We start from the raw sequence: 17,506 nt of genomic DNA on the forward strand, positions 1-17,506 counted from the left end.
TCCTGGCCACAGGCACCTACCAGCACACAGTCGGACAGTTGCATGGCATTTCTCAGCCACTGTTCTCACGGACACTATTGCAAGTGCTCGATGCCCTCCTGCAGCACGCAGACGACTACATCTCCCTACCACGCTCGGAGCAGGAAATTACGAACACAAAAGTGGGATTCCATGCACTTGCCGGCATACCGGGTTGCATTGGTGCCATCGACTGCACCCATGTGGAATTGGTCGTCCCACATGCCATGGAGGCCCAGTACCGCAACCGAAAACAATTTCATTCCCTGAATGTACAAATGGTGTGTGACTCCAACAGGATCATTACACATTGTTGTGCCCGATTCCCTGGATCAACCCATGATTCTATGGTCTTGAGGAACTCTACAATACCACGCTACATGGAGCGACACGCAGGGAACAGATCCTGGCTACTCGGTGAGTCTCATTACATGCATGATAATGTGGGCTATGTGATTCGGCAATGACCTGGCAGGAAGGGGGGGGGGTGTGCGTACGTAGCAATGGCATTCCACATCATACGTTTCTCATCCACATACAGGTGATGCTGGATATCCACTGAAGAGATGGCTCCTCACACCAGTCCGGAACCCACGGGACCAGCATGAGGAGGACTACAACCATGCCCACTCACGTACCCGTGTAGTCAGTGAACAGGCATTCGGCCTACTGAAGGGTCGTTTCCGCTGCCTCAGCAGGTCTGGCGGGGCACTCCTGTACCGCCATGAGAAGGTTGCAAAGATGGTCATGGCATGTGTCATGCTCCACAACATGTGCGTACGTAGAAATGTGCCCATGCCCCCTGACGCAGAACTGCATGCACCTGAAGATGGTCAGGATGAGGGTGGGGATGTGGCAGAACCTCAAGGAGTCGGCGAGGCACAGGAGGCCCGTGAAATTCGTCAGCATCTCATTGATGTATGCTTCTAGCACTCACGCCTGGTGGCTGATACATGGACACGGGACTCGTGGCACTGTGTGTGTCTGGGACATGCACAATATGGACTGTACGCCTATGATGGCCTAGTACACAAAGATCAATGTCCACACATCTCATTGGTTGATCGTGCACTGTTTATGGCATATGTGATATCATGTTGAACACCCTATCGACCCGCCACCCAAGTGAGCCCAACACACCCCCTCCACCCTCCTACCTCCCCCCCGAACACCAGTGTCCAAAGATGCTCATTGTCAGTGGGCAGTCGCTATTGCAAGCCCCCTCTGCGGGTATCAGGGGCACCCCTGCCTGTGGAGCGCAGGTTCCTCCCAGATCTACGTTGGGGGCTGCCCTGGACGGAACTTGCAACGGATGATGTCTCTGCCTGCTCACGTCCATGCATGTCCCTAAGGGTTTGTGAGAGCTCAGTGAGCACACGGCGCACTGCGGCAAGTTCGGCACATACGTCTTTGGACGTCGCATGCAGTTCCCCCCTCAGGCTCTCGGTGCTTCTCTCCATTTGGACTCTCAGGCTCTCGGTGCTACTCTCCATTTGGACTCTCAGGCTCTCGGTGCTACTCTCCATTTGTGCCCTAAGTGTCTCAGTTGATGTTTCTATGTCTGCCTTAGTGCCCCCACATTCATCGGCATGATCCTTGAGGAGCGTGGCCAGTTGCTGCTGTTGCACAATTAACTGGTCGAGGGACTGTTGCCTCTGCTGGGCCATGGCCATTTGCGGGGGTGTCACAGAGGGGCTGTTGTCCTCATGTTGCCTTGCCACAGGGCTTGTGGGGGATGGCCGGTCGTCGTCTTGTGGGTGCCCCTGCGTGGTATCCTCAGGTTGTACGGGATCGGACAGACAGGGGGATTGGGAGAGGTCATGGATGGATCTGACTTCGACATCCCCGTCTTCTGTGTCGGAGCATGCTGCCATCAATGGGGTGTCACCTATGGTGCTGCTGCCACCGGAGCCAGTGCCTTCTGTGGCATCCGTTGGGGGGACCTGTGGTGGTGGTGGTGTGGGCATGCTGGCTGCTGGGGTGCCTGTTGATGTTCCCTCCTGTGTGCTGCCACCTGATTTGTGCTGCTGCCGTGTCTTGATGCGTGCAGCTGAGGTGGAGGGTCTTTGGCCGTTGGTCTTGGCCCTCTTTGCAGGTGTGCTGGTAGGGGTGTCCTGGAGCTCGTCGTTTGGATCGGACCCTGTGGTGGAGTAAAGGAGGGCGAGGGTTATTGATGGGTCTGTGGGAATTGGAATGGCATTGTATCACATGCATTGGGGTGGTACCTGAGGGTGATTTGGGTCGGGGCCTTGGAGGTGGTTTCATTTGTGTGTGGAGTGAGGGTGCAGTTGTGTGGCAGCCTGCAGTTAGGGTGTGCCTGCTGCACGTGTAGTGCGTGTATTAGGGGTTTTTAATTATTTATGTATTTATTGTGGGTTTTAACGTGCGCAATCAGGCCGATGTGTGTGGACGTTCTCCTGGACATGTGTTTCTGTTGCACTATGTGGACGCATGGTACTTCACATGATTGGACATTGTGGATTTGGCATTGTTTTGTTAGGGCCACCTACCTGAATCTTCGGATGTCTGCACTCCTTTCTCCATCCCTCCGACTCCCTCTATGCTCTCCATTCCGATGGTGGAGGCACAGATTTCTTCCCAGGGGGTCAACTTGATGGGTGATTCAGGACCTCCCCCGGTGGCTGTGGCAATGTTGCGGTTGGCAGAGAGTATGCTGCGGACGCGTATCCGCAGGTCGTCCCATCGCTTACGGCATTGCTGTGGGGTGCGGGGTGCGGTCCCCACCGCACTTACCCGCTGTGCCACCAGAGCCCATATGGCCTTCTTGTTCGCAAGTGCCGTCCTGGTCATTTGCGTGGAGAAGACGGCGGCGGCATTCTCCTGGAGGGTCTCTGTTAGCACGGTGAGTTCCTCACGGGAGAAGTGGACCTGCCGCTTGCGGTCGCACGCTTTCTTCGCTACTTTTCCCATTTTTCTTGGTTTCGCTAGGGTGGATGACGGGTTGGGGTGTGTCTCAGGGTAGTGTTTATAGTGGTTGTGTGGATTTCGTGGTTTTATGGGTGTACGGCGGGATGTTTCCCGTTCCGGGCCCATGTTTTAACTTCCGTTTCCGTATATTTCCGGTCACCGTACTTTCCGGTAGGCGCACACTGCGGTGTCCGCTGAGATGGGTATTGCACCTAGGGCGCCGTACGGTGGCGGTGTGGGCCGTTTTGGGGTCATTTCCGCCATTGCGGACTTTGCACTTCCGCCATGCCGTGGTGCTCGTGCCCGATGGGTCGGAATGGGCCGCACTTTGCTCCTTCGTGCAATGGCGGAAACGCTAGTTACGCTGTGGCGGTCCGGTCAGTCACTTTCCGCCAGGGTCGTAATGAGGGCCAATGAGTGTTCTTAAATCAGAAGCAGGGAAGGTATATTGGTGTAGCCAGTATGGCATTTTGTCTTAGTGGCAAAACATGTTTATCATTTTGCCCATAATGCCACTAAAGTTGAGTGTCCTTATGTGGGGATACTGATCTACATTGGTAAAGCCAGTGTGCACATTTTCTCTTACATTGGCATTGTATTGTTAGTGGCATTAAGAGCAAAGTGATCAGGATGAGTGGGGGGGGGACGGGAGGTGTGCCATCTATTCTCTACACAAACAATTCAAAACTGTGTGGCTTTTTACCCAATTTCGTACAGAAAGTGTGCTCTAAAGAGCACCATTATAACACATTTAAAATATATCTCAGGAGCAGAACCCACAGAATCCCAGTTTGTAGTTAGAGCTCCATCATTTTCCCACATTCAGAGGAAACATTTAAGCCCGTCCAAATACAAAACCTACCAGCCACCACTGGTCTTGTACAAAATTACAACTTCTGGAGCAAAGGGGAGCTACAACAAAACAAATCACCATTCAGAACGCAGCAGCAAGATTTGTAAGTCACTACGCTGACTACTAGTCAAGCAAAAGATTTTTAAATCTGCATTGTCCACAGAGCAATTCATGGCCAAGGATCAGAATTCCTGCAAAAATGTAATATCTTCATCTACAGACCAAGCCGAACCCCTGAGGGTTAGCAATGGCATACACCTTAGACACAAACCTTATCCGAAAATTAAATATGGGGATCAGCATTTTCAAACATCTCAACAAAACTCTGGAACTCCCTCCGAACAGGAACAGGCATGTGGATCACCCGATCTTCAGTAGACAATATGCAGAGCTAACTCACAAGCCATAGCCTCGAGCACCTACATGTGCTTAAATACAGACCACCTAGAAGCAAACCCATACACAATGACCAGTTTTTCTAAACTGAAACGACCAACACCCTTGCTCCCACTAACAAAACCAACCATCTTATTTTCAGATCCACCAGAGTGCATGGAGACCATACAAATGGCAGTGGTGCAAGATCTAAATCTGAAATAATGTAACATAACATATTTAACGTGGGTCTAGATAACAAAAAAAACAGTTGGATCATCACATTTCTCTAACTTTTTTAATGAAAATAAAATAAAAAGTAGACAAAAATAGTTGGTTACCTTTTAGTTTTTCAGATACAATGCTGCATTCATGATCTGAATAATGTACTACAGGAGGTGGAGATGGGGGGCGGAATCGATCTTCCTCCATCCTTCTACGATGGCGCTCCTCTCTCGCCAGCATTCGCTGTTTACATTCCCACTCATAGAAATCATCACGAGCTCGTGCAAAATCCACATGTAGCCGCCCAGTGTCTTTCTTGTCAGTACTGGATCCTAACCTAATCCGATACCCTGGTGGTGACAAAGAAAACACGCACAAAATGAGTGATTTTATTTAATCAGCACAGTTCTTTAAAAAACATTTTGAATTTAATACATTTTTAGAAAGGAATTAGATCTGATAAAAATGGCAAGTCAATAGACAACAATCATAAAACCGATCACTAATTATTTTAAAATACATCTGAGATAAAAGTGTTAGCTTTAAGTCATACCTCGGAAATGAAGCAAAAAATTGTATTAATCACATCAAAATTGTATTGACTGGATGGAGAGTATATCGATTGAAGTGAAATTGTGATATCAGCTTAGCCAAGTGAAGATATTTTAAAGTAATTTCAGAACAATAGTACACACATCTGGGAAATGGGCTTTAGCACATTTGCAGGCAGCTTCTCACGGACAGGTTATCGGACTATGCAACATTAGACACAGAGCAGTCATGCTCTCTAACAGTTTCATGGAAAACATGATTCACCAGAACAAACCAATCCGATAAATGCAATAGAAATGTGCAGTGTAATTGTTTATTTTTTGTCAGATAGGGTTGTATTGGGCGGAAGTTTGATTTATTCTTTAATTTACAAAAGTCCATATACATCTATAATTTTACAAAGATCTTGCATTAATCAATTCTGTACTGTTGACCTTGAGCACTCATCCTCGCTGACCACATTCCATTTCATAGGATGCAGAAATAGATAAAGAAATACAAATGACTTAAACCCACATATCTGTACAGATGATGCACATTTCACAGTTTATTTTGTGATGCTCGATATCTGTTCTTAATTTATACTGATCCATCCCACAATGGCAATATATCCAAGGTCATTCGGGAGATGCTAATCCAGTTATAATTTGATCTTTGAAATCTGACACTTGTAGTCCTGGATTTAATAAAGAGAGAAGCAAGCTTTCAAGTTCTAAAATGAAAGAAAATCAAGACTGTATGAGCATCTCCACAAATGACACTGGTCATGTTGACAGGTATGCAACCCAATAACAATGCTGGCTTCCCAAAGAAATATAATCCATCCAACCTAATTTCAAAGTTTGTAAGAAACTGCCAAAATTTCAAGGGACGTCAATTCACATTTGAATGTTTGGAAAGCTCACCAACGCCTTATTTGACTGTCACTGTTCAAATAACATTCAGTCCTACCCACAGTAAAGGGCCGGAGAAATTAATTGCAAACTTCCATATCTGCAACTGTCCTGACAGGTAATGGTGGATAATCTGGCACACCATTTCAGTGAAAAAGCTGAAACAATTTGACAAAATATCACAAATAGAGCTCACACTCTCAGTCTAAGGAGGAGGATAACTCCGGGGCAACACACTTGTCTTGTGAACAAGACAATGCTGTGTAACATGGGTCTGAGACCCGATTCTGCGCTTACAAATTGGAGAAGTCAGTCATAAAGCGCGAAATTAATGACCAATAAAAAGTAAACAAATAAAACATTTCCAAAATGGTTTAGGGCATGTAGGCTTTCAAAGTCCAAAGGGATGCATACTGAGCTAATCCAATGGAATACCTGATCCTAATCCTTGCCGTAGGCCTCACATATGCAACAAAGAAATGGCATCAAGATCCTTTCCTATTACTCTAAAAAGGGAAAATGCACATCAATTAATTAAAATATAAGCCAATGGTTTCATGGAAACGGCAAGAAACAGACCTACTGGCAATCTACCATTTGAGTTCAAGGTAAATGGATGCACATTGACTAAGCAACTGCAAGAATTCTTGGAACCAAACCTGTTGCACAATAGGTAATTCATATTCAGAACCTCACGTAACACATAATACAACACTTCTTGGGAACAAATCCTCAGATCAATAGAAGACGAGCAACCTGCCTCCTGGATACTACAGTATTACTCAGCACCCGAGAGTATCTCATGGTGGCCACACATTCCACTTGTCCTAACTGCAACAGAATATGGGTATCCAGGGAACGAACCTAAAGTGAATAACCTTGTTCCTTTCAAACAGCTTTGACTGGGTAAAGCTATGCAATATGCCTTTGTTCATATCTAAACTGGCCTGCAGGATCCCACAACATAGTCTTTCTCACTATTAATTTTCAATGAATACCTAAAACTCTCAGCTTTCCAGCTGCACGGCATTATTCCCCCATCCCAATTGCATGTGCATGATTCACAGCTGATGATCTGACAGAGCGAGGATGGAATCAACTAATCAAAGCAGACTCCAGTGCTGGATGAGCGCCAGAGGTCTCAGCCCAATCAGGTCCAAATTAGAGGCCTTACGATGTGGTACTCCAATCCGTGCCATGCTCCCGTTCAAGTGGCCGGCCAGACAGGGAAACCTGCTAGTCCCAGATAACTAAGCCAAAAACAATGTGTTCTGTTCAGCACAGACCATTCATTCAGCACTCAAATCATGGCACTTAAACGCAAATGTCACCAGCTGCCTTGTCTTGCAGATACCCTACAATTTCTCAACCACTAGTTAACCTTTTTCGGTAAAAATAAATGGCATCTACATTGAACTCTAAAATAAGGGTTTTCAAAACTCCAACTCATCGTAAACAGAGTATCCTGCATGATCTTCAGATTTAGCAAAAACAAACACACTGCTGGACACTACAATCATTATATTGGCTTCCAGTCCAGCAATTCACCCTACAAGCCCTTATCTATCACAGGAAGAGCCTACTGTTCCATAAGCCATAAGAACATACCTAATACAATTAACCACCAAGTCACAAAAAGTAAACACCACTATGCAATTACTAACCTGATGAATCAACCAAGCCACTGAAGGCAAGTAAGAAGCGGGACCAAATGTTGTTGGAAAGGACACCAAACTCTTGAAGAAGCACCCATTTGAAACCCCTACTCTTCTTTATCTTCTGATGGTCTCACTAACGGAAATCATCAGCAACTGAAGTGTCAACTTCTACAATTCTGCAGAGGAGACACACATCACCTACAAGCTAACACAAACCACAAATGAAACAAACCCCACAACTATTCTTTGGCTGGATAAACCCTTGCTCTCAACCGACAGCCAAACATCTCAGAGGTATCATGGTCAGGTGCCACATCCTGTAGCTAAAGTTTCAAGCAATACTTAAATGCTGCTTCGTTCACCTGTGATCCATTCACTGTATAATAACATAGCTGTCTTTCCTAAGCAGAACCATGGCAGTCATCGCCTTAGTACTTTCAAGACTGGACAACAGAGCAGCCTTTACACCTAGAACTATTTGGACTACCTGCTGAGCCATCTATAAAGAGTATAAATCTCAACAATCAGACTACACTAGAGTGGAAAGATGGCAACCTTACCTGCAGTCAAATTCAGAGTCTACTTTAAAATCATTTGCATCTCCTTCTGTGCCTCATATACCACCCAAAGCCACTCCAAGAAGATCATCTCATTCTTGCCTTGCAAGATACTTCAAGTTATTAAACACTTCAACAGGAGGCATCAAGGCGGGGACATCTTCCCAGTCCTCGCAACCAAAGAAATTCCATACCTAGTTACCTCTACACACGAGACAATCACATGGCTTTCAGAAATTCCCTAGAAATATGACTACTCACCAGGTCTAAAAAAGACAACGGCGATAATACTTGGGAAATCTGGGCAGTCTCATTATGACAGGATGACTACTGCTCCTCAGGAGCACAGGAATGAGTAGTGCTTTCTAAATTCCTACTGAGCCCCACACTAATACAAAACGAGCAGTGATCCCAATCAAAGGTGAAACAGGCACAACATGAATTGAATACCTCCTTTGCCTATTAAGTAGTGGGCGGAGGGAAGGCTATACTCCAAGAGGGATGTGAGCTAGCAAAGAAGCATCCAAAACAATAGTGCTTCAGCACTAAAAACAAACAAATGTCCAAGCAAGGGTCTATAAAATACAAGAGATTAATCAAAGGCACAATCATATAAACAATCATAAAACACAATCATAAATTCAATAAGAAACCCCTGTAATTAAATACATGGAATAAGCAGATTTTTGGATGAAATGAGGCACTCTGGGTTTGAAGACATGAGTATGCAGGCAGTTGTCTTTGAAGCAATGTTAATTATTATTATTTATTTTTTTACATAATTTAAACTTTAAGCATATTTTCATCATACACCATTAACCAATGCATTGTACCTTTGTACAACTCAATAATGGCAGATTTATTTACTTTCCGGTACTCCAATACTAGTCATGATTAGCCCCAGTCAACATGTACACAAAATCTTTACTGTGCGTTAATCATAGAAATTTGCAATGTGGTGCAGTAAACCTCAGTTACTTCTACATGTGTCTGGATCACAATCAATTGTGGCATTTAGTGGAATCAGGTAACCTCTAAGTATGCTTTAAGTCACATACCCTGGGCTATAACAGTCTGCAAGGTATTGTGGCATTCGCCCCTGCATTTCCCCATCAATTTTGCTCATGGCGGCCACATGCCAAACACGTACCCACCATTCCCCGATATGCGGCTCATTCTTGAACTTCCAGTTCTTTGCTGTACCCAGTCTTGCCGCCACCAAGAAATGGGTAACCAACCGTGATCCCTTGGCCCCAGCTTATAATGGCCCTGCGTACCTTCGTTGCCCAGTAGCATCACCAATTGGTCAAGTTCAAGCGCGAACCCACAGATCTCTGTAATATTTTGCAACCCCCTTCTCCCAGAACCCCTGTATCTGAGCACACCTCCACCACATGTGAATAAAGGAGCCTGGGGAAGAACCACAATGCCAACATTGTGGGGGTTGGGAGGGGGAGCTGTGGATTCATTTGATGCAGCCGTTCTGGGGTCAGATACCACCTGCAGAGTATTCTAAGACTATTTTCCTTAAATTGAACAGCCTGTGACACCTTGCCCACCCTTGTCCCAATGTTGTACAAGGTTAAATCTATGGGTCTACCTACATCCTCTTCCCACTTAGACATATACACGTGTGGTGCCTTAATCCTCTTGGAATTCGGTAACCTGTACAAAGGTGCCAGTTTTGCTGCTGGAGGGTCTCCTATAAATAAGTCCGCAAAGGTGGTGCTGGACCGCTTCCCCTGGGTTGCTAAGTTAGGTCGGTACGTATAATGTCTCAGTGAATACCACCATACATATCCGCGTCCCCAACCTGGAATGATGGTATGCATTGGTCAAAAGTGAGAGGGGAAATTATCCTGAAACAATTGCCCCAGTCTGCTCAACCTGCCCTCAGACCAGCGAAGGAACTGCCCCCTACCCACACAAGGGGAAAATTCACTGTTACCCCATATTCCTGTCAATGGCGAGGGGTAATTGGTGGTAGCATACCAACGTAGGGCCCTGTCCCAGTACTTCAGGTTAGCGTTCGTTGTTAGAAAACCTCTCTTACCGATCTTCTAACTCTTGGGGAGAGCCTGCACCAATAATGTATATGGGATCCCAAGGCTTCCTGCTGAATCGTGACCCAATGCTTCGGATTAAACCCGCCTGCTTCACTCTCTAGAACTGGTGCGATTTGAGCCGTGAAGAGGTAGCTCTAAATGACCGGCACCGCTAATCACCCGGCTATTCTTGCTGTCATAAGTGCGTCTAGTTACCCTGGGGAACTTTTTAGACCAGATGAATTTGAAAACCTGTGCTTGTAGTTCCTTAAGTGCCGCCCTGGGGATCCACAGTGGCAGCGTCTGGAACATGTATAGCAGTCTCAGCAGTAGGGAAATCTTAATCGGTGCTATTCTACCCATCCATGAGATCTCAGATGCTCGCCATTGTTCCAAATTCAGTTTGGCTTGCCCCAGCAATGGTGGGATATTTGCTGAATATATGTCGGTATATCTTGCCGTGAGATGGACTCCTAGGTATTTCATTGAGTGTGAGGGCCAGGAGAACAGAAAGCTAGACTTCAGTCGCTCCACTGTCTCCCTTGATTCTGTAACACTGAGGATTGCGGATTTTGAGTAATGTATCTTGAAACCCGATATCTCCCGAAACTGTCCAGCAAAGAGATGGTGTGGCAAAGAGGTTGGGGGTTCCTGCATGTAGAACAATAGGTCATCCGCATGAAGTGCCACCTTATGGCGGTAACCCGCTACTTCCACCCCCTTAACATCCCTAGAGGAGCGCACTAAGCAGGCCAATGGCTCCATCGCCAAGGCGAAGAGAAGGGAAGGGGGGGATTATTGGGCACCCCTGGCGAGTCCCCCTGCGCAGGTCCACCGGGCCTGTCACAACCCTGTTCACTTTAATTCGGGTAGAGGGCAGAACAAAGTTGGCTAATATCAGCTTGTTAAACCGCAGACCGAACCCAATGAGAACCCTGGACAGATATCCCCAGTCCACCCGGTCAAAAGCTTTTTCAACGCCGATTGAAAGAAGGGCTAGCAATTGTTTATGCTACCAAGCCCAGACCATGAGATCTACCGTCCGCCAGATGTTAACAAATGTCTGCTGGCCGGGGACAAACCCTGTCTGTTGCTACTACTGCCAGGAGCAGCCCCCCTAAACGTGTGGCTAATATTTTTGAAAATATGAAGGCATCGTAATTTAAAACTGCTATAGGCCGGTGTAAGGCGCACAACTTGGGACCTTTCCCTGGCTTGGCAAGCAATGTTAATGTTGATTCTCCCGTTGAGGGGGTAATAGACCCACTCTCGAGAAAAGAATCTAACATTTCGGCCATTTGAGCGGCAAGGATTTCAGAAGTTTTTTTTATAAAACAGGGCTGTGAACCCGTCAGATATTTGGGGCAGGGAAGACTCCAACAAAAACATGTCCGGCGTCGGGCCATGGAGAGGCTCTGCTGCATACAATTCGGTGTAGAGTTGAGTCAGTAGGTCAATTTTAGCTGATTACCTTCATGCAGTTGGCCCAGAGCGTCTCTCAAACCAATTGTTGTACTGTTCCTCTGGGCCTGAAGTTTATAGGCTAATACTCGGGACGCCTTGTTCGAGGTACTATGATATAAATATTTAGTTCTGAGTAGCTTATGTGAGATATCATCTACCCATAAGGCTTTTAATTCTGTCCTCGCCAGCTGCAACTGCCTATATGTCCTCCGTGCCCCATCTAACTTATATTGAGCTTCCCAGTCCTTAACTAAACCTTCAGCCTGAACCCGCTGGGCCGTGAGGACTTGTTTCCGGGCTGAAGCTAAGCTGATCAGTTCACGCCTCAGCGTAGGTTTCAGTGCTTCCCACACCGCGGATAGGGCTACATACCCCGTAAGATTCTCATGAAAATATTGGATTATACTCTGTGGTGGTATTATAAAATGCCTGACCAGCCAACCGGGAATCATTCCGCTTCCACCCCATAGATGACCTACGTCCCATCCCATAACCATCTAGCTTCAGGGTTATGAGAGGATGATTAGAGACCAAAGCTACCTCTAGGGTGGCCGAAGTTATTCTGGGGAGAAAGGGGCTAGACACCAAGAAAAAAAAAAATAAACAATCGATCCTGGAATAGCTCTGATGGACACATGAGAAGTGCGTATAATCTCGCTGCTGGAGGAGTAAGCATCTCCATACATCTACTAGCCCCATATCTGCAATTGCTTTTTTAAGAGTGGTCGCTTTAGCCACTTATATAGGGGATACTGGGCCTGTTCTGCCCTCCAGACCCACATTAAAGCCCCCCCCCAATCACCAGTTCTCCCTTTTGAAATTGTGCTATTCGTGGGAATAGGTGGTTATAAAACTGATCTTGGTGCTGGTTAGGGCCGTATATTGATACTTAAGTCAGCTGCTCTCTGCCTGCTACTCGTAATGTCAACCCAATGTATCTGCCCAAAGGGTCCTTCAGGATCTTACCTCGTTCAAAGTGAAGGGAACCCGCTAAAAGAATTGCGACCCCCACCTTTTTCTGGGTGGAAGATGCTAAATATTGGTGGGGAAACCATCGGGATCCAAATCGCAGCAAATCTTGCTGCAACAGGTGAGTCTCCTAGATCAGGGCTAAGTCTGCCTTCAAGTCAACTAGTTTAGACAGCACACTCTTCCATTTCCTTGGCAAATTTAGCCCCTGAACATTTAGGGACTCAACCTTCACATCCGCCATCCCCTTACATCCCTAAATGTGAGGCCTATGACATCCGCACCCTAACCCTTCATCGCTCTTGCCCCCCTTTTCTATGCATTTCCCCAATTGCCCTGGCCGTCTCTCACTATGGCCGGCCTTCCATTGTCACCAGGACCATTCGTTCAATAGTCTTCCACTGAGCTGCACCTTAACCAAAAAAAAAAATGAAAAACTAAAACTAAAAACAAATGCTTCTGAACCATAACTACCCCATGTGGGGTAAACATCAGGCGCCTTGCCTGAAACAGGGCATGCACTACTAGTGCCCTTATAGTCACGTGAGAACATTTCACTATCGGCACAACCTTCTGCAACCGGCTCCATTCCTTAGCACCTCACTATTTCTCAAGTGATCAAAACGCCCATTCATCTGGGGTGGTGGCTCAAGTCGGGGGTTCCATGTTCTGACTCCTTTCCAGTCTATCCATAGAGGGTCGGCGACGTTCCTCCCTCCTGCTTTTCCTCGACTGAGACTGGATCCAGGTAGATGAGGATGAAGAGGGGCCTTGGGAGCGGTCATCCGGTAAGTGCAAATCTACTTCCTGTATCTTAAGAGTCTCAACCGCTGCTCAAAGTGAGGTAAACTGGTGTTGGGTGTCATCCAGTGGAAGCATGATGTGGAAGGGGTACCCCCACCTGTAACTAACCCCTTTTACCCCTAACCAGTTGCTCAGGGGCTGCATAAGCCTGCTCCTACGGATTTTCTCCTGCAAAAGATCCTCTAACAGTTGAAGGGATGCTCCTTTGTACTCTAGGCAGCGTTGTTCCCTAGATTTCTGAAAGATCAGTTCCTTGGTTTTGAAAAAGTGGATTCTCGTCAGGACGTCTGGAAGATGATTGTGCCAAGTCTGAAAATTTGAGTATACTATGTGTGTGCAGTCTAGCGTAAGGTCGGCTTCTTCATCGCCCAGTATCTCCTGGAACAGCCCCTTGATGTAATCTTCTAGCTCCTGATCCTTGATCTCCCTAGGCACTTCTCTGAACCTTATATTGTTCCTTTGGGAACTATTTTCCATATCCTCTTGCTTCTCTTCTGCGGCCTGTCTATACGCCTCTAATGCTGCAACTCTGCTCCAGTTGACCCTGAGCATTCGCTTGGTCACAGAGGCCGTCTCCAGCTCCCCCAATTTTGTTTCATTCTGCATCACGTGGCGGGATAAGTCTTGAAAGGAGCTTTTCAGTTCCTGCATTGTGGACGACATTTTCTTTTGTAAAAACTGAAACAGATGTGTGATATCTGCCCTTGTGCCGGGTTGAGTCTCATCTTCTAAAGCCGGGGGCTGGGTGGTTGCCGGCTTAGCCTGCTGGAGCATCTTTTTAATAGATGGAACCGGCTTGTCCTTCATCTTCCCAGACTTCATCTTGCGCATGAATGTATAGGGGCAGGAATGTACTGAAAGGGACTTTGTTGCAATTAAAGGAGTGGACCACCACTTCTCCCAGACTCTTCCAACTTGAATCTGACTCTAATTCTCTACCACTCCTCCAAAGCTGCCACGTTAGCTCAACCTGCCACTTCAAAACTGTCCAGTCTGAGTTTATCTTCTCCCCTGCTAGTAAAATAAGGCCCACTCTCATCCAGAGACCATTGGATGGGTCAGTCTGCTGGGAGTACTGGCCACTGTTAGGGTGAGCTTCGGGCTCTGACCCCTTCATAGCTGCTGGGCAATGCCATCCAACAGCCCTACCTTGGTGGTGAGCTCGTTGTGCTTAATGGAGCCTTTCATTTGCGGTGTACATCACAGAAAAAAAACACCCCTAATGGAACCCTGCCTGCTCCGTAGTCAGCAGCGCAGTATAAACATGCTCTGCACCTTCCGGGGACCCCTCAACCCCACTGCTCATGCCAGGCACTATAATCGTCCCGCAGCGCTCATCTTCTGTGGCTACAACTTGCTTTGTTTTGGCCCGCTTCGCATTCAGGCTGCAAACTTGGAAGGAAGAGTACCCGCCGTTCTCGTTGCTGCAGAGACCCAGCAGACCACTTCACTGTTCGTTCGCGCCCACCAAGAGCCCTCGGAGGGAGGTCAGCGGGCTCCCCAATCTCCGAGGGATAGGGCGACGAGGGGGCCGTCTGTTCGCCTGCTCCCGCTTGAGATGCTGACATCCATGGTCAATCTGCTGCTTCCCCGAGGGGCAGCAAACATGCCTCTGTGGCGCCACAGCTGGGGAGAGCTACCTTCGGCCGGAGGGGGTCCTACAGTGGCTCTGCCTCCTCCTGATCATCCCAGGCAGCAACAGCCTCACAAGTGCAGCTAGATTCTCTTCCCCGGGGGTACCCTGGCAGCGGCCTCAGCAGCTCCTCCTACGCGCTCTTTGGCATGGCCGCCATTTTCCCATCTTCGCTGAGGCTAGATTGCTGGGCCGTGGGTCTGTCTTCTTTACACGGCTCATGCGATACCAAACATCACCAAACTGCACCTTTCGTTCACCACATGCTCATGTATGCAGCGCTTGGTGTCTCGCTGCAAACCGGTGACCATTAAGGGCTGATTTTTCCGTTTTCTCAGCCCAGGGCTGCTGGAGGCAACTGGCTCACACCTCCATCAGCCACCAGCCAAGCCACGCCACGCCCCTGCAATGTTCACATTTCAAGAATTTGTCTTTAAAAATTAAAGAGTGGGATCATAAATGTCACTAGGGACTGAACTACTTCATTTTAATAGTTTATTCGGTGTAAAAGCCATAAAGTTCATGTAAAAACATTAAAGTAATAAAACAATCATTTTACAAATTTAAAAAAGTTTCAATGTGTTCATCCCTGAAAAGAATTGAAAAGGAAAGAGGAGAGTATACTTTCAGACTCATTAAAATCCCCAAATTTAATTCAACCACGCAATCCTAAAATATGAACACTATATAAAAATAAATGTTAACTCCCATCAATCTTACCCTTATCCGTTAATTTTAATCTGAGCAACCAAGCCCTGTGAATATAGCGTGCGACAGCAAACACAATATGGTGCACAGTGGGAAATCTACATAGTTTTATTGCTTCAATGCAGATCGAAGTCTAGCTACCTTAAAAAGTGGTGTTCGATATAGAATGTTATCAATATGTCAATCTAACACAGATAAACAAAAAAAGAGTAACAGTTTCCATGCCTAGACAACATAATGGGCACATGCTTAATCCACCTTGACCCCAAGATTTAGTAAAAGACTCTAAGTGAAGGGTTCCCATCCTAAACCAAATATACAAGGATTTCTCATATGGAGGTTGTACGAGGTAAGGGGAATATTCAAAGCCGGGTCTAATTTACCCTCAGTATAAGCAGATCCCAGCTTAAGGCTTCTGGCTGCTTCCAACATCAACTCTTTGTTCCTCATTTACATGTTTCTCTTTATCCTAGGCAGAACAGATTATCTATTTGTTCAGGGGTTTCCCATAATGCAACTTCATTCAGCCCTATTAGTTGCTTCTTAACACGTGCAACCCATTAAATAAACCCCACCCTCCTTTAAATTCAATGAGTGTCTTAATGCTTTTATATATTTCCTTAGGCTATCTGAACACCAGAGACTGAGCCAGTAATATACTGGTTTTGTAGCAAAAAAATCTCCTTTAGGACTAATATCCAATTCCAAGTGTAATAGTGCGGAGGGTGAACTCTGTGGCAATAACAGCATATTTTTTTTAAAAAATGCTTTCCATTGTCTCCATTAGTACCGTAGCTCCAAATCTCTGCACCAAAAGTTGAAATCGTTATCGCTTGCTTTCAGTATAGCTCCAAAGCAGGTGAAATTGCCACTCCCCTATGTTCTACAAAGAAGGAATGGGTAGTCACACTAAACTTTTCTAGGTTGGAACAAGCTTTGGAAAATTTGAGAATACTATGCACAGTTCACATGATATCGGATTGCTAGATAATCAAAGAACACTGTCTGTTCTAGTGTACTTTCTTTTACATAGATATCCAAGTTTTTACATTTTATGAACTGTGGTTTGAACATAAATATCTTTGTTTTATCAGTGTTTAGTTGTAATCCAAGAGTCTCACATTAATTTAAAAATATGTCCAATGTGTTCTCAATCCTTGTGGTGAGGTAGACAAAATCACAGCATCATTGCAGGTCCCTAGATCCTGAAGGAGTAGCACCGTCAGGGGTATAGGTGAGGAAGTGTTCTGGGTTCTTGGAGTAGAAGTTTGCTACGGAGGACATTCTAGTCATAACCCTGTCTATATCCTCACTGGTCCATTTTTTGGAGCTGGGAGCGACCATTTGTTGAGAGGGTTCCCCTTCTATTCCTTGTCTGGACCTATGGGCCTGTACAGGGGTCTTGGATTAATGCTTATCTGAAGACTTAGAACTGTTTTTATGTAACTGTGGTGCAGAAGAAGGGTGAGATGGTTTCTTCTGCTGTTTACCCCCTCCCCCATGAGTAGAAGAGTGTTTTCACCTTCTCAGTGCTCTTCGACGCCTGGCGTCGAGATTCAGGGGTAGTGTCCCTTTCCTTCGAGAGAGGACATCAGGATTCGGAAGCAGCCGCCGAATGGTCTGCCGGAGCCGACACCTGGTGTGCGGCCTGGGGCTGGCAGTCGGTTTCGTCTTCTGACGAGCGTACCTCCATGACTTTGGTGAGTGAGGCACCTTTGGCAACTGTGGACGGTTGCCTGGTGTCGTGCGGCGATCTTGACCGAAAACGCCCAGAGGACACCGATTTGGTGGACCGCTCTCTGCATGCCTCTTTCCGAGAAATCG

The 17,506-nt window shown here is 46.5% G+C and overlaps 1 protein-coding gene across 6 annotated transcripts in view; it reads right to left on the bottom strand.

Moving 5' to 3' along the window:
• Positions 1-17,506, bottom strand: part of ENOX2 (ecto-NOX disulfide-thiol exchanger 2) — a 2,107,113-nt gene that overhangs the window by 782,537 nt on the left and 1,307,070 nt on the right. For all 6 annotated transcript variants that reach the window (XM_069613111.1, XM_069613112.1, XM_069613109.1 and 3 more), the window contains one exon: positions 4,516-4,749. In XM_069613111.1, coding sequence (XP_069469212.1) covers positions 4,516-4,749 — 234 coding nt within the window. The remainder of the gene's footprint in view (positions 1-4,515; positions 4,750-17,506) is intronic.

The sequence above is a fragment of the Ambystoma mexicanum genome, chromosome 5p, assembly GCF_040938575.1.
Source record: "Ambystoma mexicanum isolate Mex_15411 chromosome 5p, UKY_AmexF1_1, whole genome shotgun sequence".
Classification (NCBI taxonomy): Eukaryota; Metazoa; Chordata; class Amphibia; order Caudata; family Ambystomatidae; genus Ambystoma; species Ambystoma mexicanum.